The following is a 25120-nucleotide window of genomic DNA, read 5'->3' as shown; positions in this document are numbered from 1 at the left end:
ATCTTGGGAAAAGAATGGATGAACACAGAGAGATCAATAAAGAGAGAAAATATAAGAAAGTATCAAACATAAGTCACAGAGTTGAAGAATACGATATCTGAAATGAAAAGGGCACTCTAGGGATTCAACAGCGGACTGGAAGAAACAGAAGGAAGGGCTAGTGATCTGGAATACAGGGCAGTGGAACTCACCCAAACAGAGCAGTAAAAAGAAAAAACAAACATTTAAAAAGATAGATTAAAGGATCTATGGTAGTTTTACTGGGATGCCAATTAGGCAAAAAAAGAGAAACAACAGGAATCCAAATTGGAAAGGAAGACGTAAAACTGTCACTATTTGTGAATGACACCATTTTATATTTTAAAAAGGTATTATACTAAGTGAGACAAATCAGATAAAGGCAAATACCATATGATTTCACTTATATGTGGAATCTAAAAAATAAAACAGATAAATGAAACCAAACTCACAGATACAGAGAACACATTGGTAGTTGCCAGAGAGGGCATGGTTGGGGTTGAGGAATGGGAGAAGTGGGTCAAGAGATACAAACGTCCAGTCATAAGTAAGTCATGGGAATGTAATATACAGCACAGTGACTATAGTCAACAATATTGTATTGCATATTATGTAACTTTACATCGTGATGGGGGAAACTAGACTTATTGTGGGATCATTTTGCAGTATATACAAACATCAAATCATTATGTCGTACACCTGAAACTAAGATAATGTCATATGTCACTTATACCTCATAAAAAAAACCTGAGAGTGTATAGAATTTTTAAATATTTTAAAAAGATTTTATTTATTTATTTGACAGAGAGAGATCATGAGTAGGCAGAGTGGCAGGCAGAGAAAGAGGGAGAAGCAGGCTCCCTGCTGAGCAGAGAGCCAGATGCAGGGTTCAATCACAGGACCCTGAGATTATGACCTGAGCTGAAGGCAGACACTTAATGACTGAGCCACCCAGGTGCCCCAAAAGTGTATAGATTTAATTAATACTTAACAGGAAATACAGAAAAAAAAATAAAATACAATTTTTACATACAGATACAATCAGCAAAAGTCCAGTCTGTGAGGAACTCACAAAACAAGCAACTCAGTTTGTTCAACAAATGAATTTTAAAAAAGGAGGCAGGGACGGGGTGCCTGGGTGGCTCAGTGGGTTAAGTCTCTGCCTTCGGCTCAGGTCATGATCTCAGGGTCCTAAGATCAAGCCCTGCATCAGGCTCTCTGCTCAGCGGGGAGCCTGCTTCCCCTCTTTCCCTCTGCCTGCCTCTCTGCCTACTTGGGATCTCTGTCTGTCAAATAAATAAATAAATCTTAAAAAAAAAAAAAAAGGAAGCAGGGAGGGAGAGAGAGGGGTATATGGAAGGAAAATCTATTAGGTTACATAACAAATTATTGCAATGCATGTCAATGTACATTCAAACTAACATCAAAATATTTTTGTGACATGAGATCATTGGAAAGTTGAATTGGGATTGAATATTTTATTATATTAAAGGATTATTTGTACCATGTGATAATGGTTTTGCTGTAATGCATTAAAAAAATCCTTATCTTTTAGATACATATTTACATATTGATGGGCTATGCTTTGGAAAAACAAGGCAGTGAAGAGAGGTTGAGTGTGTAGACAAAAAATTATTCATGAGTCATTGTTGAAGTTGATGATAGACACATTAAGGGTACTGCTGGTTTTTATTTATTTTTGAAATGTTTAATAAGAAAAGCTAAAAAAGTCATTAACAAGACTGGAAATATTTGCTATAAATAAGACAAAAAAATTAACATCAGCCTTATTGAATTCAGAACTTCTGTCATCAATAGATAAAAGGAAACAATAGAAAAATTAGAAATTAGAAGTTGTTTATTATACTACATATATGTATATAAAAGACAATGTCTAGTATGGCTTTAACCGTCTTTAAAATCCATAGGAAAAAGAAACCCAGAAGAAAAATGGACAAAAGATTTGAAAAGATAACTTCTCAGAAGGGAAAACATGACCCAGAAATCCTATATTTAGGCTTATACCCCCTAAAGAATCTCCTCTCTGTGAGTACCATGAGATTTTACACACACACACACACACACACACACACACACGGATGTTCAGTGCAATATTGTCTGAATAATAGATACTTACATCAACAGAAAAACAAATGTATAAATTGTGGTATATTCACATAATGGGATAAGATCAATAGTGAAATGAAATAAAATGTCAGGCAGCACAGAGATAAAACTTCTGAAATGCTGAGAGTAAAAAGCAAGTCACATAAGACTAGATACAACAGCATATAAGTTACATTAAAATATTTTAACAGTATCTATGTCTGTATGTATATATGTAGTTTGTAGTAAATATATTTTAAAAATAATGATTAGACAATTACCAGATTTGCACCAGATTTGTAGTTCTTTCTGTGGGAGAAGGAAATCTGCTTTAAAGAAATTTGGCAAAAGATATAAACTTACAGCTTAAGGAAATTTAGTGAAACTTAAAACAGAAAAAAAAAAAAGAAAAGAAAAGAAGAAATCCACACCAAGACATATCATAATGAAGTTGTTAAAAACTATTTCCCACCCCCAAAAATCTTAACAACCAGAGGAAAATGTCACCTTACTTACAGAGGATCAACAATTCAAATATGGCTCATATCTCATCAAAACCATGGAAACACAATGAAATGGAACAACAGTTTTCAAGTTCTGGAAAAAAATTTCAATGTACAATTCTATATCAAATGCAAACACTATCATTCAGGAATGAAGATAAAATAAAGACATTCTTAGATGAAGGGAAATTAAGGTGATTCAGTGCCAGAAAATCTGTTCTAAAAGAGATCCGAAGGGAAATTCTATAGACTGAAAAAAATGATACTGGAAGGAAATCTGGGATATCAGAAATTAAAGGGAATTGAAAATGGTAACTATCTGAGTGAATATAATAGGCTAATCTTCTACTTAGTTATTTAAAATTTATTATATTGTCTAAGTGGACGTTTCACGTATATAGATGTAATACAAGGACAACTCTAACAGAGAAGAGGGATAAGGAGCCATATATAATGGCAAAATTTCCACATTCCACTTAAAGGGTTAAATATCTATTAATAGTTGATTGTGAAAAGCTAAGTACATTGTTAACTGGACCAACCACAAAAAAAAAAAAAAAAAAATCTGTAAAAGGAGGCATAGTAAAACAATAGTCATGGACAGGGGTGCCTGGATAGCTCAGTCAGTTGAGCATCCTACTCTTGATTTCAGCTCAGGTCATGATCTCAGGGTGGTGAGATCAAGCTCCACATCTGGCTTGGCACTCAGCAGGGAGTACGCTGGCAGATTCCTTCCTTCCCTCTCCCTCTGCCCCTCCCCTGGCTCACACTCACTCTCTCCCTCAAATAAATAAATAAATCTTCTAAAAAGATAGTCATGGACAATTGGAAAACAAATTTTAAAAATGTCATGTATAATAGTACCAAAGAAAAGAAGTACTTACGTATAAATATAACACAACATAAATATATATATATAAATATATATATACAAATATAACACAACAAGATCTCTATGCTGAAAACTATAAAAAGACAACAGAAATCAAGTACAACCTAAAGAAACAGAAAGAGATAGGATATTGTCTAAAGATTGGAAGACCAAAACCTTTAAGAATTTCTTTTCTCTTCAAAATGATCTGTAGATTGATCTAATGTACTTCATTCAAAAGTCCCAGGATATTTTTTGCAGACAAGCTGATCATAAAATTTATATGCAAAAGGCAAATGAATTAAAACAGTTCTTAAATTTTGAGGGAAAAGATAGTAGAATTATAGTACCTGATTTTAAGACAGTAAAAAGCTACAATAATTAAGATAGCACAGTATTGGCAAAGAGAAAGATGCATAAACTGATCAGTGGAACAAATGAAAAGGCAAATAACCGAAAGAAAATATTTGCAAATCACATATCTGAAAAAGATGTTTATTCATAATACATAAATAACTCCTTAAACTCAACAGTAAGAAAACCACCCAATTAAAAATCAGCAAAAATTAAAAATGAGCAAAAAGCTTCAACAGATAGTTTACCAAGCAGAATTTATGAAAGGCAAACAAATGTGAGAAGATGGTCATCATCGTTAGACATTAAGGAAATGCAAATGAATATCACAATGAGATACCACTACATGTACTAGAATGACTAAAATAAAAACTTGCTAGGACACCTGGGTGGTGTCTTTTGGGTGGCTTCTCTCTCTACCTACTGCTCCCCCTGCTTGTGTGCTCTCTCTCTCTCTCTGCCAAATAAATAAAATCTTTTTAAAAAATTGCTGACAATACTGATGGTTGCAGGACTGCATAGTAAATGGATCTCTCATGCATTATTAGTGGGAATGCAAAATATTTTTTTATAAGTTTTTTTTTTAAGATTTTATTTATTTATTTAACAGAGATCCCAAGTAGGCAGAGAGGCAGGTAGAGGGAGAGAGGGGGAAGCAGGCTCCCCGCTGAGCAGAGAGCCCGATGCCGGGATCAGTCCTAGGTCCCTGAGATCATGACCTGAGCCGAAGGCAGAGGCTTTAACCCACTGAGCCACCCAGGCGCTCTGGGAATGCAAAATATTATAGGCATTCTGGAAAGCAGTTGGATAGCTCTTTATAAATATAAACATATGTTTACCATATGACTTGACAATCCCTTGTTTAGACAAAAAGCTGACTATAAACACTTCTGATTTTTCTATTCATAAACACCAAAACCTGGAAATAACCAAAATTTCTTTCAACTAATGAATGTATACACAATGAATGTATACACAAATTCTAGTGCTTACATACAATGGAGTACTACTCAGAAATACAAAAGGAGTAAACTATCAATACATGCAATAACTTGAATAAATTTCAAACACTGAGTGAAGAAAGACATTATGAAATATCTACTTTAAGATTCTATTTATAAGACCTGCTCCAAAGACAAAAGAACTATAGTGATGAAGAATAATCAGTGGTTACCTAGCGTTGTTAGTGGGAGGGAGGGAGGTGTGACAGCAAAAGGAAATTTATAGGTTTGATCCCTGAACAATTGTCACAGACTGGTATCCTGGTAAGGCTGAAAACAATATTTTCCATCTACCATCCTCTCCTAATAATACTAGAATTTTTGCTATCATTAGGACCAGTCTGTTGTATTAAACACTAGAGTTTTAGAAGATTATTCTGTGTGAGATAACTGCTATAGAAACTAAGAATTTAGTTTTATTGTCTATATTTAGTAGAGATGGGGCTGGTGTTGTCATAATTTTGTATGTTGTAATAACTACAGTGTCTTAAAAAAAATTGTTGAACTTTAAAAATAGGACCCATGAAGCTTAGTATTGAATTAACTCTAACTCAGTGGTCCTGAGTAGAAGACAGCTTCCACTAAAGCAACCTTGTCACTCCCCGGTTTCTAAGTCTTGATGAGACTGATCACATTACATTACCAGGGAGGAAAGATTTTGGACTTTTTTTCTTTAGATTTGAACTGATAAGGCCAAAGGAATTTTAGCTTTTTTTTTTAAAAAGTTCAAATATTTATTTATGTATTTAAATTATTTTTATTAGCCTATAATGTATATTTGCCCCAGGGGTACAGGTCTGTGAATCATCAGGCTTGCACATTACATAGCACTCACCATAGCACATACCCTCCCCAATGTTCATAACACAACCACCCTATCCCATCCCCCAGCAACCCTGTTTGTTTGCTGAGATTAAGAGTCTCTTACAGTTTGTCTCCCTCCTGATCCCATCTGGAATTTTAGCTTTTATACTTTAATTTTTCCCTGGAAACTTGATAGTGGGAGGAGTTTCATATTGTTCAACTTTTAATAGTCTCATATTTTTGATAGTATATTATTTGGAGGAGTTTTATGTTGTAATTTGGGTTCCTGGTTTTATCCATGAGCCTACTAGACAGTATCAAGTAACACAGTATGACATAAATAATAAATAGGGTTCACAGTGGTTTTGGAGTTAATTTCTGACCCACTTAAGAGTTTTCTAAAATCATTTTGAGTGTTATTAAAACTGTTTTGCAATTTGTTAAGTTTCATATACTGCTTCTTTAACAGCAATAGACTCTTCATTTGATTTTTCTAAAATGATGACATAATGTTAAGTTTAGAACACTAAATCAGTAACTAGAGATCAGATTCTGAAAGTAGTAGAGATTGTGTCATTACTGGTACGCATCACTCTAAATCAGTTATTTGACAACAAAAAACAGAAGATTTAAGCATTGAAAGCATTTATGCAAAAGATGCTATCCAAGCTCAGTCTTTCTCCAAATTACTACTTAGTATTTCTTATCAAAATATGCAATTACCATATGCTTCTTTACTTGCTCTCTGGTCACCAACAGTGTAAATTAAGTTCATATTATTGTAAGTCTTCTTTTTCTTCTTTGGAGAATAAGCTAAAGAAATGTAATAAAACATTTATTTTTAATAATAGTGATGACAGAATTACCCAAGATAGACTATTTCTTCATGCCCAAGGGGAAGTGAGCCTTATGCTAATTTGTATATGGCACTGTGGGGAAGTACTGGAGAAAATGGAGAGATGTGAAATGGGAAGACAATTACTCTTGAAACATTATCCTTCAGTTTTATTATTATTATATATATATTATTGTTAATTATATTATATTATATTATTAATACATATTATATATATTATATATATTATATATTATATATTATATATATTATATATATCAGTTTTATTATTATCATTATATATATATTATTGTTAATTATATTATATTATTAAACATTATTACTCTTAAACATTATCCACAGTTAAAAGATATACTTGGAGGGACAGAATTTTCTTCTCATAGAGAGAAAAGTGACACACAGACCAACTGTAACATATCATTTCCTGTCTGTGGGGGGATGCATACCAACATAGCTACTGGCTTAAGACCTACTAGTCCACAGTGACTCTTGTAGTCCTTGGGTGTGCCTTCCAGCCTGGCATAAGCAACTGCATACATATTCTTCCTTTGTGATAAAAGTAATTGTATTTCCTGTTTCTAACCATTTACGGAGGGCAAAAGCTCCTCACATCAAGTGTACTCAATTATACTTTCATCAAAGAAGTTTTCATTAGAGATGTAAAATGTGAGAGTGATCTGTCTCCCCATTGGGGAAAATTCACCTAATATTCCCTTCTTCTCATTCTCTCTGTCTCTCTGGAAACTGTCAACTTAGTGGAAGATGACAATGTTACTTGGAAGTATAATTCAATTTCATTTGTAAAATAGATATTCTTCTGTCACCTTGGTAATATAAATTAAATTCATTTACATCTTCTTCAGAAGAGGGGTTCTGAGGTAACAAATGTCTAAAATGTCTACTTGAAACTCTTTTCTTACTAAGTGAGAAATTTAGCAGTTGAATATGTAGGGTTGTATATTGTTACTAAAGCATTTTTTTTTAAACATTTTCTTTTTTTGAGAGAGGGGTGGAGGGAGGAGAGAGAATCTGAAGCAGACTCTACACTGAGCACAGCTTGATCCCACAACCAGGAGATCATGACCTGAGCTGAAATCAAAAGTCAGACACTTAACTGACTGAGCCACCCAGGGGCCCCTAAAGTGGTTTCTTTTCTGAAGCTAGAGATTGTTGTCATTATTTCAATGAGCTGAATAGGTTGAATTAGTCCATTTAGTATATATATATTTTATACACACACACACACACACACACACACAGTACTCTTTGTTCTGTGAACACAAAAATGGGAGTTAGAATATTATGGATGATTAAGACATGGAAAGTATGTAATGAGTGTATGGAAACTGATACAAAGTACTATAAAGGATTTAAAGGAGAAGGAACTTCCTTTTTTTTTTTTTTTTTTTAGATTTTGATCATTTATTTGACAGAGAGAGCACAGGCAGGGGGTTGGCAGGTGGAGGGAGAAGCAGCCGTCCTGCTGAGCAGAGAGACCCAATGTGGGGCTGGATCCCAGACCCCTGGGATCATGACCTGAGCTGAAGGCAGACACTTAACCAACTAAGCCAGCCAGGAGCCGCAGAGAAGGATCTTCCAATTAGGGTTATTAAGAAAGACTTTGTGGAGTTTCATTTATTGTGGAGCTAAATGAACTGTGGGATAGGGTTAGATGGACAGTGAGCACAGCACTCCAGGCTAAGAAAATTGGACAAAGAGAGGCACAGAAGTAAGAAAAGTTACTTGTGTTTTAGGAATAGTCTTCTCATTTGATTGGACAATGAAATAAATTGACTGCTTATTATGGGCTAGTGCTTTTGAGATTTTTATGAGAATTTAGGAATATTCTTTTCTTTTTTTAAAGATTTTATTTATTTATTTGACAGATAGAGATCACAAGAAGGCTGAGAGGCAGGCAGAGAGAGAGAGAAAGAGAGAGAGAAGGAAGCAGGCCCCCTGCTGAGCAGAGAGCCTGATGTGGGGCTCGATCCCAGGACCCTGGGATCATGACCCGAGCCGAAGGCAGAGGCTTTATCCCACTGAGCCACCCAGGCTCCCCTAGGGATATTATTTTCGTTTTCAGATGATGAAACTTAGCTCACAGAGGTTAAGTAATTTGTCCAAGCTATTTACATGGCTAGATAATGGGAAAGCAGGGCTTGGGATTCAGCAGTCTGGCTCCAGAGCCTAAGCACATCAGCCCTAGGTCATAGCTACTTTCTTCAAGTAGGTAGTGTGAAATGAAGTGTATAAGTTAGGTTTGGGTTGGGCTCTCAATGGTGATGAACGGTTGACTCAAAAGTCTGAACTTCATTTAAGAGGTAATGGGGATCTTTACATTTTGGGGCTGGAAGAAAGCCTCAGGACAGATTTAAAGTTTAATTAGTAGCAACATGAAAAATGGATTTGAAGTAGGTAGAAAAAAGAGCCGATGGAAACTAGTTAGTAATCTACTGGAGAAACATGAGGAGGCTCTCGCCTAGAAACAGAATTGACGGGATAGAGATAGGATTGATGGGATGGAAGATGATCTTATTCTTTCCTAATACTACATAGTCAGGATAACTAAAGCAAGTCTACATTTTTGCATTCTAGCCATGAAATTGTAATTAATATCATTAATTTATTTAATTAAATAAACTCACTATATTTTATAATGTTATAAATAAAAGAAAGCTGGTAGAGATTGGGTATGGCAAAGTCATGACTGGATGTCCCTCCTTTAAACTCTTCATTTCCTTCTTTTTTCTTTTTTTCCTTACTTTCCCTTCTTCTCTACATCCTCCTTTCCTTATTCCCCAACCTCCTGCCCCCAACCCTCCCAAGCATTTTCTTCTGGTATTGCCCTTTCTGTCTGGCAACATAGTAGATTACCATGTTATTATATAATAGCAATTATCTTACACGCAAGTTTTTAAAGTTTCATTTATACTTTTTATGCTAAAAAGTCTATTATTTTATCTAAAAATACACTTTTTTTAAGCATATGTAAGTTGGTTAGAACTGCAGTATAGGCAAGCTTGTCTACTGAACCACTTGATAAGATTATTTTACTTTGCTTTAATTTTTACATATGTCTGCTTTTTAGCTTGAACTGTAATAGAGAAATGCCTAGAACTGTGCCTAGCACAAAGCAGATAGCAATTATAAGCAAACAGAATTTTACAAAAAGATTTTTATGTAAATATATAAATAAGCATTTTCTACATAGCTCTATCAGCTTTTAATATTCTTACATTCACAATACGTTCCACCTTGTCCTCTGTAATGAAATGTGTCATTTCTCATCTCTTCTCCTTTAAAGCCGTTTTCTTGCATTTTTTGTAAATGATAAGCCATTTTTTTCTCTAGAAGGGCTTGTTTCTAAAATATTAATATATATATATACACATATAAGTTAACATCAGCTTCCTGTTTAAAAATGAAAGACAAATGTTTAAAGTGTGAGAGTGTATATTAGAAATCAAAAAGTCACTCCTGTCCTGTGACTTGTAAAGTTACATGGTACAAATTTAGGAGGGCAGTGAGGGGTAAATTTCCATCTGTGATCAAACATGAACACTTAGATACAGTTACCTAAGGTACACCTTCAGGGCACTGGTCCCATCACAGATGAGGTGGGGTCTCTTAATCATAGCTATCCTGCAGAGCTTAGGGAATTTCTAAATCATCTTCAATGGGAGGGATTCCTGAGTAACTTAACCAAAAACACCTAGGCCTACCAGAGATACACGTAATACATGAAATGTGTCTTCCCTTTGTGAATCTCTAGGCTAATATTGACCCTAGATGTCTCAGAAAGGAAATGACTGTGCAGAGAAAGAACCTTAGAGATCCTCAAAGGGTTCCCTAGAGTATTAGCAACAGATGGATCAGCACAGGTGTGTGAGGAAACTAAGCAGGGCCACGGAAAGGACAGTACTAAAGCATTAGGGAGAAGAGTGCTTGGCACCTATCTATCATGCCTATTTTCACTAGCCACTCTGGAAGAACTTTGTCAGTCATAGGACATTGTGTAGATTTCTAAAATGGGTCTTGCCTCAGTGGTGGGGAATAACTAGTGTCAGATTAAACATGGCCCTGGACCTTCTTAACAAATCTTAAATAGTTAATAACAATCAAACTGTTTCCAAAGAAATTATCTACATTCAAGGAAAAAAGCTAAAGGATATTTAAAAGAATATGAAAATATTCAGCAACCAAAATGTAAAATTCACAATATCTGGCATCCAGTCAAAAAATGCCAAGCATAAAAAGAAGCAAAGAAATATAACCCATAAAATGAGTGATCAATCAATCAAAACTGACCCATAATGACACAAATGTTAGAATTAAAGATAAGACTATTAAAACATAAGAAAAGACATAGAAGGTATAAAAAAGAACAGAATCAATTTTTTAAAATGTATGAGGTGAATAATATGAGATATGCATTAATAGTATAATAGACATTGCAGAAGAAGAGATTAATTAATGCAGTCAGGAAAAGAAGCCATCCAAAAGGAAACAAGGAGAAAAAAAAGTTACAAAATGAAGGGTATCAGTGAGGTGTGGAACAACATCAAGCCCAATATGCCTATAGAGAAGAGAGAAAGGGCAAAAGAAATATTTGATAATAATGTTCATTTTCATTTTTTCTACACTATGTTATAACAGAGGTTATAGTCAGGGCAATCAGGCAAAATAAATGAAAATGCATCCACCTTCAAAGGGAAGAAATAAAACCACCTTTATTTGAAGGCAAGATAATCATTTATGTAGAATATCAATCGGCATCTAGAAATAAATTCCTAGAATAAGTGATTTTGTTGATGAAAAATACAAAATGTATATAAAAATATGCTTTTCCATATACTAACATCAAATAATCAGAATTTTAAATAATTGGTAAAAATACCAATTATAATAACATAAAAATTATGAAATACCCAGGGATGAATCTATCAGAAGATGTGTAATACCCGTAAACTGCAAAAATTAAGGAAGTCTAAATAAATGGAGAGAGATATTTGGTTCATGAGTTGGAACACTCAATATTATCAAGACATCAACTGTGCCCAATGGACAATAGAATCAACATAATTCTAATCAAAATCTTGGCAAGATTTCTTTGTAGAAATTAAAATGCTGATTCTAAAATTTATATTGAAATGTAAAAGGCTTAGATTAGCCAATACAACTTTAAAATAGAACAGACTTAGAAGGTCAGCACTACTAATTTAAAGAACTATTAAAGGTATAATAATCAAGACAGTATAATAGACAAATAGGTCAAAGAACAGAAAAGAGTCCAAAAATCAGTCTATACAACTGACTTTTGATAAAGATGCAAAGGCAAAATCTTTTAAAGATTTCGATAACCGTAATTTAAGCACATAATTTAAGCACATATATATATGTATGTATATATATACACATACACAACATGTCAATGTGAAAAAGATTAACCTCTTGTATTAAGACACGATTCAAAAGAAACAATTTAGAATAACTTCACTGGAAATATCTAGAATTCAAATAGCTCTGCCAATAACCTGTCTCAGGCAGCCTGTGGTGTTACCATGCCTGACATCAGTGGTCATGTCTAATGGGCTCTCCCAGTGCCAGAACTTGTTCCATCGCACTAGTTGCCACTAAAATTGGCCAGGACTCCTTGAATAGTAATTGGTATCAGAGACCTGATAAAAAAGAGGAGACCTGGGACATTCTGTTTCTCTCCAAACCAGATACTTCCAGAGATGTCTGGAAGAAAAAAAAAATCAACATGGAGAGAACGCTCACTGAAAAAAGGGGTAAATATTGGAAAATAAAAATTATGGTAAAGTGGAATAAGCTGAGCTCACCATACCAGCACTGACAATACTAAAAGGTATATGTAACAAAATTAGAATAAAAGCTTATCATACATCTTTAAATTCAAAATATTAAAAAAATGTTCTATGTAGTGGTATGTAACAATATAACCAAAGTATGTGTATCTTATGCCACATCTGGGTTGTCAACAATAAGCCACTGAAATTACTTAGAATTTTAGACAAACATTAAGTGATATGGATAGTTATCAATGTTATTTTATTAAATAAAAAAAATCTACAAAACACTCTATAAGGCATAATAACATAATTTATTTATTGTAATAGATTTTCATAGAAATATTACACAATGTGTGTGTATGCCACATAATAGGGTGATGCTGGGATTACAAATATTTTTTTCTTTCCCTTTATATGGTTTACACTCTACAATCATAAAATATTATGTAGTATTTAAAATTAAAAATAGTTACTCTAAAAAGAATTAGCTGGTGGGAAATATTGAGAACTTTTCCCAAGAAATTCTGACTGTCAGAAAAATCAGTTTATCATTTTTTTCTAGAGGAATTACAAATATAGTTTATGGTGTGAGATAAAGTTAAAAGCAGTTGTATCAAATACGGCAGTACTTTTCAGATTATTGTCAGAATATAATAGGACGAAATATAGAGAACTTCATAACTTTCAGTTTTGTGTAATGCATATCATTTGGGGTAACTGGCTGTTTGTTACCTCACAAACTGTACTACCAAATATCAAAGCTGGCAGAAGCTTCTTAAACAGCCCCAGTTAGAGGTTAAAGCTCACCCTACCTTCCTGTCACTCTCTTCTCTGCTTCTACGCCGTTGTTCCTCTATCCTAGCTTCTCTTTTAACATCTTCTCCAATCCTTGTCAGAAGTAACATCTCTTTATTCTTCCATTCCTAGAGAGCACGAATGTTACTGTACTCAGTACCTGTTCACAATAAACCTTTGTATTCTTTCCACCACCAACAAGCAAATTAGAACAAGTAAGGGACCTAACAGCAATGTGGTCAAGGATAATTAAAGTCATACATTGGCTTTAGGATGGGCTTTTCTTACAGACTTTTATTACGAATGCAGGCATGGTTAGGTTTTACTAAAGCTAAATTTAAAGTATTTTCCACCCTCTAATGAGGACTTTTGGGGAGTTAAAGTGTCTAGTGACTTTCACAATCATCTCTTTAATAGTAGATATTGGCTCAGATAAATAGTCTGTGGTGTCAGCCTCATTATTTTATGTAACAACTTGTACATTACAGCTGGGAAAAAAGATTAATGTGGATAAATGATTCAGACCTGAAATTACTTCAAGAAGTATAATAGAGAAGCAAATTAATTACAAATGAAGCAACTGTATACAATTTTTCTCTAAATATTTTAAATTTATTATCTCACCTCTTCAATTTTTCTACGAAGACTAAGTTTTCTCCTTGTGTATTCTCTCTGTCGTCTTTCTTCTCTATCCATCCGAATTAGGCGTCGCTCTTCTGCTGTGTGTTCAAGTTGTTCTAATTCCCTATTTATCATATCCAAATATCTAAGTAAAAGTGCAAATACAAGTAAAGGTGAATTGCTTCTTTCCCTTATAATGGCATCATCTCCGCTTTGATACTCCTAAACCACCTTCTTGCTTTTTATTTATTTATTTATTTATTTTATATTTTATTTCTTTATTTGACAGAGAGAGATCACAAGTAGGCAGAGAGGCAGGCAGAGAGAGGGGAAGGGAAGCAGTCTCCCTGATGAGCAGAGAGCCAGAAGTGGGGCTGGATCCCAGGGCCCCGGGATCATGACCTGAGCCGAAGGCAGAGGCTTTAACCCACTGAGCCACCCAGGCACCCCTGCTTTTTATTTCTTAAACTACAGGAATTTTTACAGTTTTCCTATCAGCTCTGCTCATGGACCTTTAGGCCAGCCTGACCCACCAACTCACCATACTTTACTCCTTATACAAATCTCCCTAGTATATAAGTATCTCTTATTATGGTACGACCAATGATAAAATGTGGAGCAAATTTATTAAAAACATTTTGCACAGTAAGTATTCATAACTTTGTACATTTAGGAATATGGGTTTGCAAAGAAAGCTAAAATAACTGAAACACTGACTTCAAATCTGGAAAAATACCAAAAAACAAAAAACAGATCTGAGTTTCCTAAGAAAAAGACATGTACTAGGTCTGCTGTAATTTACCAGGCCTTGAACGAATAGTCTGGGTCTCTGGTATGTCAATCTGTTTTATGGAACTACCATGAAATAAAAATATGGAATATAAAAAGTCAGGCTCTGCAGCCCAATCTCTCACTTTAATGAAGGAGGAGGAAAAAGACCAATAATATCCCTTCACTTCCTGAGAAATGGTCTTGATCACAGAATGGTAATGATTGAACGTTAGTAGGTAATATCCAAGGACCTTAAGACAATTTAGAGATGATGCATATTTATATTAGCATTAGATAAAGTTTCGTTTTTTGACTTTTCACTAATTTATTCAAACTTAATGCTGTCAGTCCTTGAAGATGATCATAAGAAGCTACTGTAGAAGCATGTGCTAAAGATAATTTTCCTCCATCTCCTACAATAGGAAGGACTTTGGATCTGATTTTGCTTTTCCAATTATCAGCTTAGATTACCTTTTGGACTTGCAGCAACCCTGTCTTTTCTGGCAGAAATTTCTCTTTTCAGCTTTGCCACCATAATTTCCCAATTCCCATACCTCTTGGTCTCCTTTCCTCTCCATAGTGGGGACGGTAGTGGAGTTAAGTAATGTCTAGTTCTCTAAAAATCCAACCTTCAATTCTTTCTAGTATCTTCCTACATATTTGGGTCCACAATATACAAATGCAATACACATTAACTTCAATCTCACCTGTGCCTTATTAATCTTTCCTGATCCTTAATAGATTGGGTACCTTCCTGTAACAAAAAATTCTGGAACCGTGCAACATCAGAACGTCTAGGTATTTGACTGTTTTCCTGTAGTCTATTTACTTGCTTTGCAAGCATTTCCTATAAAAAAAATTGTGTTATCATATATACACATAAACATAAATGTATGTAAATTTGACTATGTATATATAAAATCTTTTTACATTCCCAGAAATAAAGCTGTCCTATCACATGCTTAGTAAAATTCCTGTACTTCTTGAATAGCTAATTCTGTTTAGCTATTATAGACAAGACAGCCAACCCAAAATAAAGATATTTCTCTGAAAATAAATGATAAATATTTCATCTTATTTTTCTATCCATTCTGAAAAAATTAAATGATAATAAGAAAAGAGGGGAGGAGAAGCTCTAGACATAAGGGGGTAACTCGGTAAATTATAGAAAACTTAATAGTGTAAGAAAGTCATTATTTCCTACAACTCTCTCTCTTTTTTAAGATTTATTTATTTATTTCAGAGAGAGAAAGAGCACAAGTGCACAAGTGGGAGGAGGGAAAGAGGGAGAGAATCCTCAATCAGACACCACGCTGAATGTGGAGACCATGATGGGGCTCAATCCCACCACCCATGGGATCATAACCTGAGCCAAAACCAAGAGTCAGATGCTCAACTGACTGAGGCACCCGGGTGCCCCTCTACAACTCTCCTAACCTTTGAACATAAATTTGTAAACATACACACACACAACACATTTCTCATTTTTATCCAACTCTCTTGACCCTAAAACCTGAGTTCACTCATGCACGTGTGCATGTGTGCACACACTGTCAAAAATTGAAAGGAAGTCACTGTCTATACCCCTCTACAGCAGATCATTCCACTTCACATTTAAGAACATCTTTTATTGAATGAACACAGCTGCATGTGTGTGGGTACACATGCATGGTGTATATATTCTTCCGGTCACCAGTAGGACATTGTAATTATTCATACTCCTTCTTTCCTGTTACAGAAGCTGTTTTGAGGGGCTCCAGCTGAAGAATCTTGCTGCCACAATAGACTCTTCCAATTGCTCTTAGCTCAGGTAGAAATGACATATCTGAGTAGTAATTTAATTGCTAAATTACACAAACTACTATCGGCTTGTTAATAGATGACTTGGTTCCTTTTCTTTTCTTTTCTTGGCTGAATATAGCATCTCAAAATATTTATTCCTCTTCTAAATTTTCATTTTGAAAAAGTAGTTTGTCAAAATTAAAGGTAAAAATATTATGTGAAAATATTTTGCATACAAATAACGCTTTCTTCTAAGCCCTATGTAAAGAAACCAAATTTAAGTGTTTAACTTACTTGATCTCTTATATAGTTTCTTTCAAAGTCTAACTTTAAACTGGTAAGATACTGCCTGTACTTATTCAATTCTCTCAAGGTACATACAATCTAAAAAACAAAACAACAGTAATGACAAAAATATATAAATACAAATATTTAAAAATCATAGCAATTACTTTCTTTTTATTTATTTATTTATTTTTAAAAAGATTTTATTTATTTATTTGACAAACATAGACCACAAGTAGGCAGAGAGGCAGGCAGAGAGAGAGGAGGAGGCAGCCAGAAAGTGAGAGAAGGAAACAGGCTCCCTGCTGAACAGAGAGCCTGATGCAGGGCTCGATCCAGGACCCTGAGATCATGACCTGAGCCAAAGGCAGAGGCTTAACCCACTGAGCCACCCAGGCACCCTGTAATTACTTTCTGAGGAAAAATAGTAATAGCATACCACTTGACAATATTTTTGTATTAAGAGTAATAAATTGCTAACGATTTTGTAAGCAGTAACTCTTTACAACTTTTAATCAACAGGAAATTTCTAACCAGTTATCATTACTTTATTAATATGCATTATGCCATGCTAGGGGATTTAGTACACACAACTGAGTTATTAGAAGAAATGTAAACAATGAATCATGGACCACTACATCAAAAACTAATGATGTACTGTATGGTGAATAACATAACATAATAAAAATACCAGTGTAATAATAATGTTCTATCCCAATAAGAATATAGTTCATCAAGATTCTATTACTAGGTTCCTATTTTATCTCAAGTTTTTAAAAAGCTTAGGGGGCATAATCCCTGACAAGCATACAGTGACCTTAGAGACAGAGAAAGAGGACTATTATACATCTGGGAAAATTACCTTTATATCCTCAAATTATTTGGTTATCATCTTTTGATATTATAAAGAAAAAAGATGAGGGAGGAAGCAGTTTCATTTAGAAGAAACTATTGTCTGTTTTCCTTTAACCCAAATACTGAGTAATTTATAAAATTTCCCATTAAGTATTTCTCATGACCAAGTTAGAGGTGATACAGACCCCCCAGTGAGCTACAGAAGCAAGCTTTATCAAGTCTTGGAGGTTTATAATGATTAAAAATAATTAATCTTCAACCCACTTTATTATTGCTGGTGATATAGCCACCTTTCTTTAATCTTCTCAGGATATCTTTGCGCTTATAGTATGCTCTTAAATGTGGATCATGAAGACTTTTATATTGGTTTTCCAAAAGTCGACAATAAGGATCAGTCAAGTTAAAACCGTAAGAAGGTTGAAAAAGCTGCAAACACAGATTTTAAAATATTATAAAGGTAAAACTAATGAATTTCACTTTTAAATGTTAATCTATTGAAATAACTAGATTGTTCACTGAAAATAAAGCATGCAAGAAGAATTTGAAATGGGGGAAGAAACAGCAACAGAAAGATTTGCATTAGGCAACATAAATTTATATTACCCTAACTTCTTTTTCCCCACTCACCTGAGTTATTCTAAAAACCTACCTTCACTCAATTAATTCCTCCCAGATCACTATCAGCCCTGGCTCTTGGGTCAGAGAAGAAAGAAGGAAAAGAAAGAAAATAGGATGAAATTTGCTTTAATGTATAAAGAGAGTGAACGTTATGATTCTTCCTTTTCCTTTTCTCACTTCCAGTTCAAGGTACTCACTAGATTTAAAAGGATAAAGGGATAATAGTAATTACGATTATTATATATCAATAATCTGAAAATGAATAAAATTAAGAAAGTCTTTCACCAAGATTCATGGAAACAACTTTAGCCAAAAAAGTAGAAGTAAAACTTAGATATTAAATATAATGAATATAGGTTATTTTGTGTTAGAGTCTTATTTAAGGCAAGAAACCCAGTGGTCTTTGAGAGTAGTACAGTCAGGGAAAAAAAAAAAAAAATCAAGGTCTGTATTATAAAGTTCAACATATTGAAGAACCAATTATAAAAGATATTGATAAGGACTGAAGTTTCTTTATATGTGTAAAGACCACATACAACCTTATACAGTAGTCATTAGCCTGTAAACGAAGGAAAATATCAGCTAATAGTCATGTTTATCTATCTGTTATGTTAGAGGAAACAGCTGAATTATCTCATCCATTTGTAAATTAAAACATTACCAAAGTGAGGTGGGTTTGTGGTGTGTGTGTGTGGTGTGTGTGTGTGTGTGTGTGTGTGTGTGTGTGTGTTTCAGCCCATTTTCCAATTGCAGGATGGTGATAATGGGTTTTGGGGAACTTCTGAAAGGGAAAAAGTGGAGGATGAAGTAGGTGTGGAAGCTGTCCTAATATTTTGTGTTCTTTTTTTTCCTTTTTCTTTTTTTTTTTCTTTTTTCTTTCTTTTCACTTTCCTTTAATTTTTCCTGGCCAGAGAAGTGTAAGTTAGTCTAAAGTACAGTCAAAAAGCACTTGGCTCAAGGGAAAGACAACTGTAATGTGTGGAAGACGTGGCAAACCCGAGAACACCTGCCCTGCTGGCAGATATTCAGTTCCCCTGATAAGCCCCTCCGCATTGTTCACCAATTCAGGTCTGGCTGCAGGTACCAGTTTGTGACCTCTGTGTTCAGTCTGGCAGGAGCCACCTCCGTCAGATTCTGAACACTAAGGAACCTGGCTAGGTGGGACCCTCGAAAGAACTCCCTCAAGCTATAGGTGGGAGGATGGTTCATATGTGGGCAAAGGGGTGGACTGCAGGAATATGACAGGATGCCAGCTTTCCTTTTCCATTTAAAAGCTTCCTTGATAAGTTTCTGACTTCTTGCTTAAAGCAAGGCTTCAGTCTCTTCCAAGGATGTACATCGTAAAACAGAATTCCCTCATTACTAATGTTTCCCTGAGAAGGCAAAGAGAAGAATCTCTTAGGACAGTGTCTTGAATTTGGTAAGACCAGGTACAAAGCCCATACCTTTCTTGCAAGGGGAACAATCAACAATCATGACTCAAGAATGGATTTTTTTTTGTTTTTTTTTTTAAGATGTTGATATCCATTCATTAGAGCCAGCGTGTGCATCCCTTTGTCAATTAAAGTGGTTGGTTTCTCTTTTAAAAAAAACTTTAAAGTGTAAACATAAACCATCTCTTTTTTGAGATTGTACTGAAAGAAAAAGAAGGATCTCACAAACTCAGTCTTCAGGGAAATAGTCTGGTGCTTGATTATGATTACATGAAGATAGTTTGGGGGGAATAAAAAATTAATAAAAAATAGAACATCTTTTAAAAAAGTAGTTGACAAGCAAATTAATATTTGACAGAAATGGTAATTCAGCAAACAATATATTTGACTAAGCAGACAAAAGACAGGGCTAAGTTTATACCCTGATTTCAAGCATGGTTTAGAAAAGCTAGTTTGTTGGGATGTGACTTAGCCAAACAGTGTGAAGTGGCCTATTTTTCGTTAGCTTGCTCTATTGTAGTAAAACAAGGGGGAATTATATATTTCTCAGAAACAAAACTTTGAGTAATCATATTTATTAAACAAGTAACAAATACCAAGGGACCCTACTAATTTCTGATGACATCATAGATAGAAGGAGGGCAGAAGGGTCACTCGGAATTCTTTCTTGTAAAATTTTTTGCACTATTGATCAAAACAACCACTCAAAAAAAGAATGTGTTGACTCTCCTTCAGCAGTAGCACTGAGTCAAAGGCTGGGGATGTTTAAGGGTCGAGGTAATGCTGAGGACTAAAAACACGAAAGTTTGAGGTAGGCACACTAAACTCTAGTGTGATTTACATTATAAAATTAAAATTATAAAATTATAGTGTTGAGTAAAATTACACAAACCAAGGGCAATGCAAATTTTAAGGAAATATAAGCTAACTGGGAGCTGTAATAGTTCAGAAAGAATCTTGAAAGATGGTTCAGAGTCACAGATTGGGCAGAAGAGGAGACAATATGTCAGGTTTGGAAAACAAGATGAAGGAAGGCACAGAAATATTAACGTGGTATGTCTCTTATGTGGCGTAAGAGACCCCAGGTGGAAGAAGCTGAGGCTCTCGATTAGAGAAAAGGCTGGATGAGGAGGCTGGGGCAAATCATGGAGTCATTAGTTATATACTAAACATGTTAACTTATTTCAACGTCACTGTTTTCTCACTGAATGTATGAGATAGAATGTAGTCATAACAAAATCATAGAAAAGTGTTCTGTAATGCAGGTTTTGTCCAAGTTATTATTGGCTGAAATCATAACACAATTAAATGCCCAACTAGCACCAATAAGTTTTTACCTTTCAACCAAATATTTTTTAACAAAATCTCACTAAATAGGTATAAATACGGTTATTGTAAAGAAAAGTTAATGTGGTTCTGTAAGTTATGAATTAAGACAGAACTAAGAATCTAAACTTTCTAGCCCAAGATACTGTGCAAACTCTACTAGATGAAGTTGCTTGGTATCCATCCTAGGTTAGGTGAGGGGCTGGTTATTTCTTTCCTGTGTATGGTAGTGCAAATTCCCCTAGTGGGCTTTGTGTGATGTAGTGCCTCAATCTAACGGCAAGTAGGAAAGAGCAAAGAAAACCAACATAAGACCATTAAAAATTACTTTACCTTTTCACTTAACTTCGTAGTATAGTATAAAGTTTTGCTTCCTGGAATCAGAGGCAGCTTGACCCCAAGAGGCAGATCCAGTAGTTGACCCGCTCCGACCCCTGGTAAGTGGGTTTTGTGCACGCCCTGTCAGATGCAATTGGAGAGTTTGGCCTTTCCTTTTAGTATTAGGTATTAGGCCAATCTACTCCTACTCCAGTCAAGAGTTATACAGTCAGGGCCGAAGGGTCCCGCCCTCCCAGACAGCCCCGAAGACCTCCTCCCGCTTCCCGGGTCACCCGCTTCGCCGCTGCTCCACAGCCAGTTGCGGCCAGAGCAGCCCGAGAGCACTGCCACCCGCCGCCCGCACGAGGGCGCCAGAAGCGGGCGGTTAGGAACCGCGCGACGGGTCTGCGGCTCTCCCTGCCCCGGCCCTAGACGGCGGGAAGCCTGGCGTAGCACCACGACGCCAGGCTAGCTGCCACTCACGTCTCCGCATTGCTGGCTGTCCGCGGCCAGGCTACTGTTGGCCGTCTTGGTGGCAGCGACGTTGGCAGCCTTGGAACAGGCGCTGAGGTACAGCTCCATCGCCGGCCTGGGCCCTTCTTTCCCACTCCGCCCGCCCCTGTCTCCTTCCCTCGCACCCCTTTCCCCGTCGTCGTCCCTCCGTTGCGACTGGACCCGGAATGGCCAGTATCCCGCATGCGCGAGGCCTCACCCTCGCGGCGTTCCAGCCTCCGAACTTGGGGGCCCCAGAAAGGTGGTGCCCTCGCGAGGGCTGGTCCCCAGTGCTTGGGCCTGCAGTGCCCCGGATTTGGGGAAGTCAGCCCTAGGGGCCTGGTCGGCGAGGGCCACATTCGAAATATTATTTCTCTCAGAAACCAGCTCCTCTCAGTCGTACAAACCCCAAACCCGAACTTTGAAACCTTTGCGGGAGGGTAGCTGGCTAATTTCTCCTGGCCTCCAGGGAGCTATGGTTTGCCCCGGGTAGGGGGCGGGGGGAGGCAAAAAAAATCATGAAAAATCCGGGAGTGATTGTAGAGCCCATTCTAGGGACAAAGGCCTGGTTTTCTATATGTGCCCCTTATAGATATTGTGGTCACACCCATCCCCAGGCTCCCACGCCCTCTATTCACTCCAGGTCCACATAACTGTACTTTGGTTTCCTTTGGGGGCTCTGCCTTTCTCCTGGCCTCCTCCCCCCTGTAGTTTTCCTCTTTCCTTTCTAGCTCTCTTCTCTTTCTCCTACTCCCTCCTCTCTGCCTCCCTTGCTTTTTCTTAGATCCCTCTTTCTCCTTCTGTCATCCATCCAGCCAGAACTTATAAAATGCCTGACTCCTTGGAGCCAGTCATTGAAAGGGGGCACTGGGAATATGGCAGTGAGTAAAATTTGGCCCCTTCCTTCAAGGAGCCAACTAGACTGTGAGTACTTTGAGGGCACTGAATGTATCTGGTTTGTCAGCAAAGTGGACTGAGACTCTTAATATCACTCAACCCACTGTCGTTGTTTCTTGTTTCTGGGACATTTAGTAGAAATACCTACTATTTACTAACTCCAGATACTGTGCTAACCACATTGAATCTTTGTAACAGCCTTGCCAATAATGACCTCTGTTTTCCAAAGGTTAAAGAAGAATGATAGTTATCATTGAATCGTGGCCCCAGAGACAGTTTCTTAGTGCACCAGTTTTACGTCTGTTCTGTTTGTTTTAATGGCACTCATATGCATGGGACTCCTAAATTTAAAATTGGGATCTAGTCCTTGGGCTATAGTCCACTGCCGGCACTCTCACAGTCATCTCAAATTCAGTGTACTCAAATCTCAACCTCCTGTCACTAAAACAGTACAAAACTAAGGTCCTATTCTTGCATTTCCTATCTCAATGACACTATCAGGATCTACCCAAGTTGGAAACTGTGATGTAATACTGGATACTTCCTTTTTCCATTATCCCCCCACATTCAGTTGAGCTCTTTGTCCTACTGATTTTATCACTGAAATCAATTGGTCCTCTCCTCGCCATCTATACACTACTCCCCCAGTTAAGGCACTCATCATTTTTTTGTCTGTGTGATCACCACAGCCTTATCTCTGCCTCCTTTTACCCAACAGTCCATCTTTTATCAAAATATTTTCTGATGCCATTTATCTCCCTTTTAGTAAATCCCTGGTTGCCATAAGATAACACAAAGCATGTAACAGCCTCCAAGACTTGGTCCCTGTATTAGTTTTCTCTTGCTGCTGTAACAAATTGCCACAACCTTAGTGGCTTAAAACAACACAAAGGTATTATCTTATAATAATTAATGTCAGCAGTCTGAAATGAATCCAATTTTGCTGGAATCAAGGTGTTGACAAGGCTGCATTCTTCTGGAGGCTATAGGACACAATCTGTGTCCTTCCTCTTTATGGCTTCTAGAAGCTTCCCTGTCCTCCACTTCAAATCCAGTAGGTAGTGTTTTCAGATCTCTCTCTGGCTGTGTATGTATAAAGAAGTATTTGTTGTATTCTTGGAGATGACAGAGGAGGATGTGTTTGAAATTTTATAAACTTTGGGTTCTTTTCAGAGACAATTTTGCCCTTTCCTTCATAACAAACCATTCACAAAATTTAATGGCTTTAAATAATGATTATTTCTCACAACCTTGGGTTCGCTGACATTTCTTTTAGTCAGAGTTGACTCAGTTTGAGCTGGATCATCTAGGATGGTTTTAGCCACATGTCCAGGGCCTCAGCTGGGATGGCTGTAATGGTTGGGATTGCTGAAACACTCTCTACAGATGTTTTTTTCATATTCCAGGTGTTTAGATCATGCTTTTTTTACATGGACGTCTTGGGGTTTCCAGCATCAAGAAGGGATGAACATTAGTGTGCTTTGGTGCTTTTCAAATCGTCACTAGTATAACATTTTCTAAGGATGCCAATGATTGGTATCCTTATGCAGTATGACCCCATCTTAACTAGATTACATCTGCAAATTCTCTATTTCTAAGTAATAGTCATAGTCAGGTTCTGAGTGGACTAAATTTTTTGGGGGTGGGGGACACCATTCAACCAAGTACAAAAAGTTATAGAATATCCTGCAAATGGAGGTTTGATACATTGATATGTCAAAAAGGCTTTATTAGGATATTGATTAGACAGAGGGCTCAAAATAAGAATCTGTCTAGAAATAACAAAAATTATAGATATCAGAGTCATCATGATTATATGGGTTTCTAAATGATTCCAAAACTTAGATAGAATAAAATTATCTAACCTCCCATAATTGATTCAATAAAGGTAGGCAAAAAGAATAAATAAGTATCACCCTCATATGCTTTCTGAAGTGGTCTGTTTCTGCCAGGTAAAAGCTTACGTAGCTTCTGACTAGTTACTGCCTCCGATTAAACATTACTTCTTATATTGCCAACAAAACTGACTCAAATAGTAAAGTAACCCATCCTCTCAAGATACATAACTTATCAAATGTTAACTGTTTTCCTGTATTTCTGTTAAGTATCTTATTTACTAATGTTTTAGGTTTTTTTAAGTAATTGTCATCTTTCCAAAAGAAAAAATGAAAATTTATATTAAAAAAATCTATTAAGTTTTGCCCCTATCATTATTAATACAGCACTGCCTTTACAGCAGAACAAATTAGCCCCTGATTTTTTTATTGCCTGGCTCTTATCCCTCATTACTTGATGACTCTCTTTGGGTCTTATGCTCCCAATAAGACTCTAGGTGCTTTTGATGGAGTTACATTTTTTGGATTTCCTGGGTCAACAGTGCCCAGTGCTTATTAGGCACTCAGGCTGATTTCCTGATTACCTTTTAGTCATTGCTAAATAATGCATGCACACGTACCCACACCCACATACACACACACACACACACACACACACACACACACATCTGGCAAGGACCACACAATATCTTTTAATATTATAAGGTATATCTCTTTGCTAGTATTTCACCCATTTAAATATTTTATATTTGCTTTATTTTAGAAA

General features: G+C 36.1%; 1 protein-coding gene across 1 annotated transcript in view; it reads right to left on the bottom strand.

Moving 5' to 3' along the window:
• The window catches only part of LOC111145218 (fibrous sheath interacting protein 2), a 90912-nt gene extending 69200 nt beyond the window's left edge, over window positions 1-21712 (bottom strand). The window contains exons 1-9 of the mRNA XM_022499977.1: window positions 21614-21712; window positions 21146-21271; window positions 17700-17861; window positions 16590-16679; window positions 15221-15360; window positions 13746-13887; window positions 13139-13249; window positions 9750-9876; window positions 6381-6470 (exon numbers count right to left, since the gene is read on the bottom strand). Coding sequence (XP_022355685.1) covers window positions 6381-6470; window positions 9750-9876; window positions 13139-13249; window positions 13746-13887; window positions 15221-15360; window positions 16590-16679; window positions 17700-17861; window positions 21146-21271; window positions 21614-21712 — 1087 coding nt within the window. The remainder of the gene's footprint in view (window positions 1-6380; window positions 6471-9749; window positions 9877-13138; window positions 13250-13745; window positions 13888-15220; window positions 15361-16589; window positions 16680-17699; window positions 17862-21145; window positions 21272-21613) is intronic.
• Window positions 21713-25120: the final 3408 nt, after the last annotated feature.

This window comes from Enhydra lutris, unplaced genomic scaffold, assembly GCF_002288905.1.
Source record: "Enhydra lutris kenyoni isolate GAN:26980312 unplaced genomic scaffold, ASM228890v2 scaffoldscaffold1, whole genome shotgun sequence".
NCBI lineage: Eukaryota > Metazoa > Chordata > Mammalia > Carnivora > Mustelidae > Enhydra > Enhydra lutris.
Note: the sequence above shows the minus strand (reverse complement) of the source record. Positions and strands in the feature narration are given on the sequence as shown.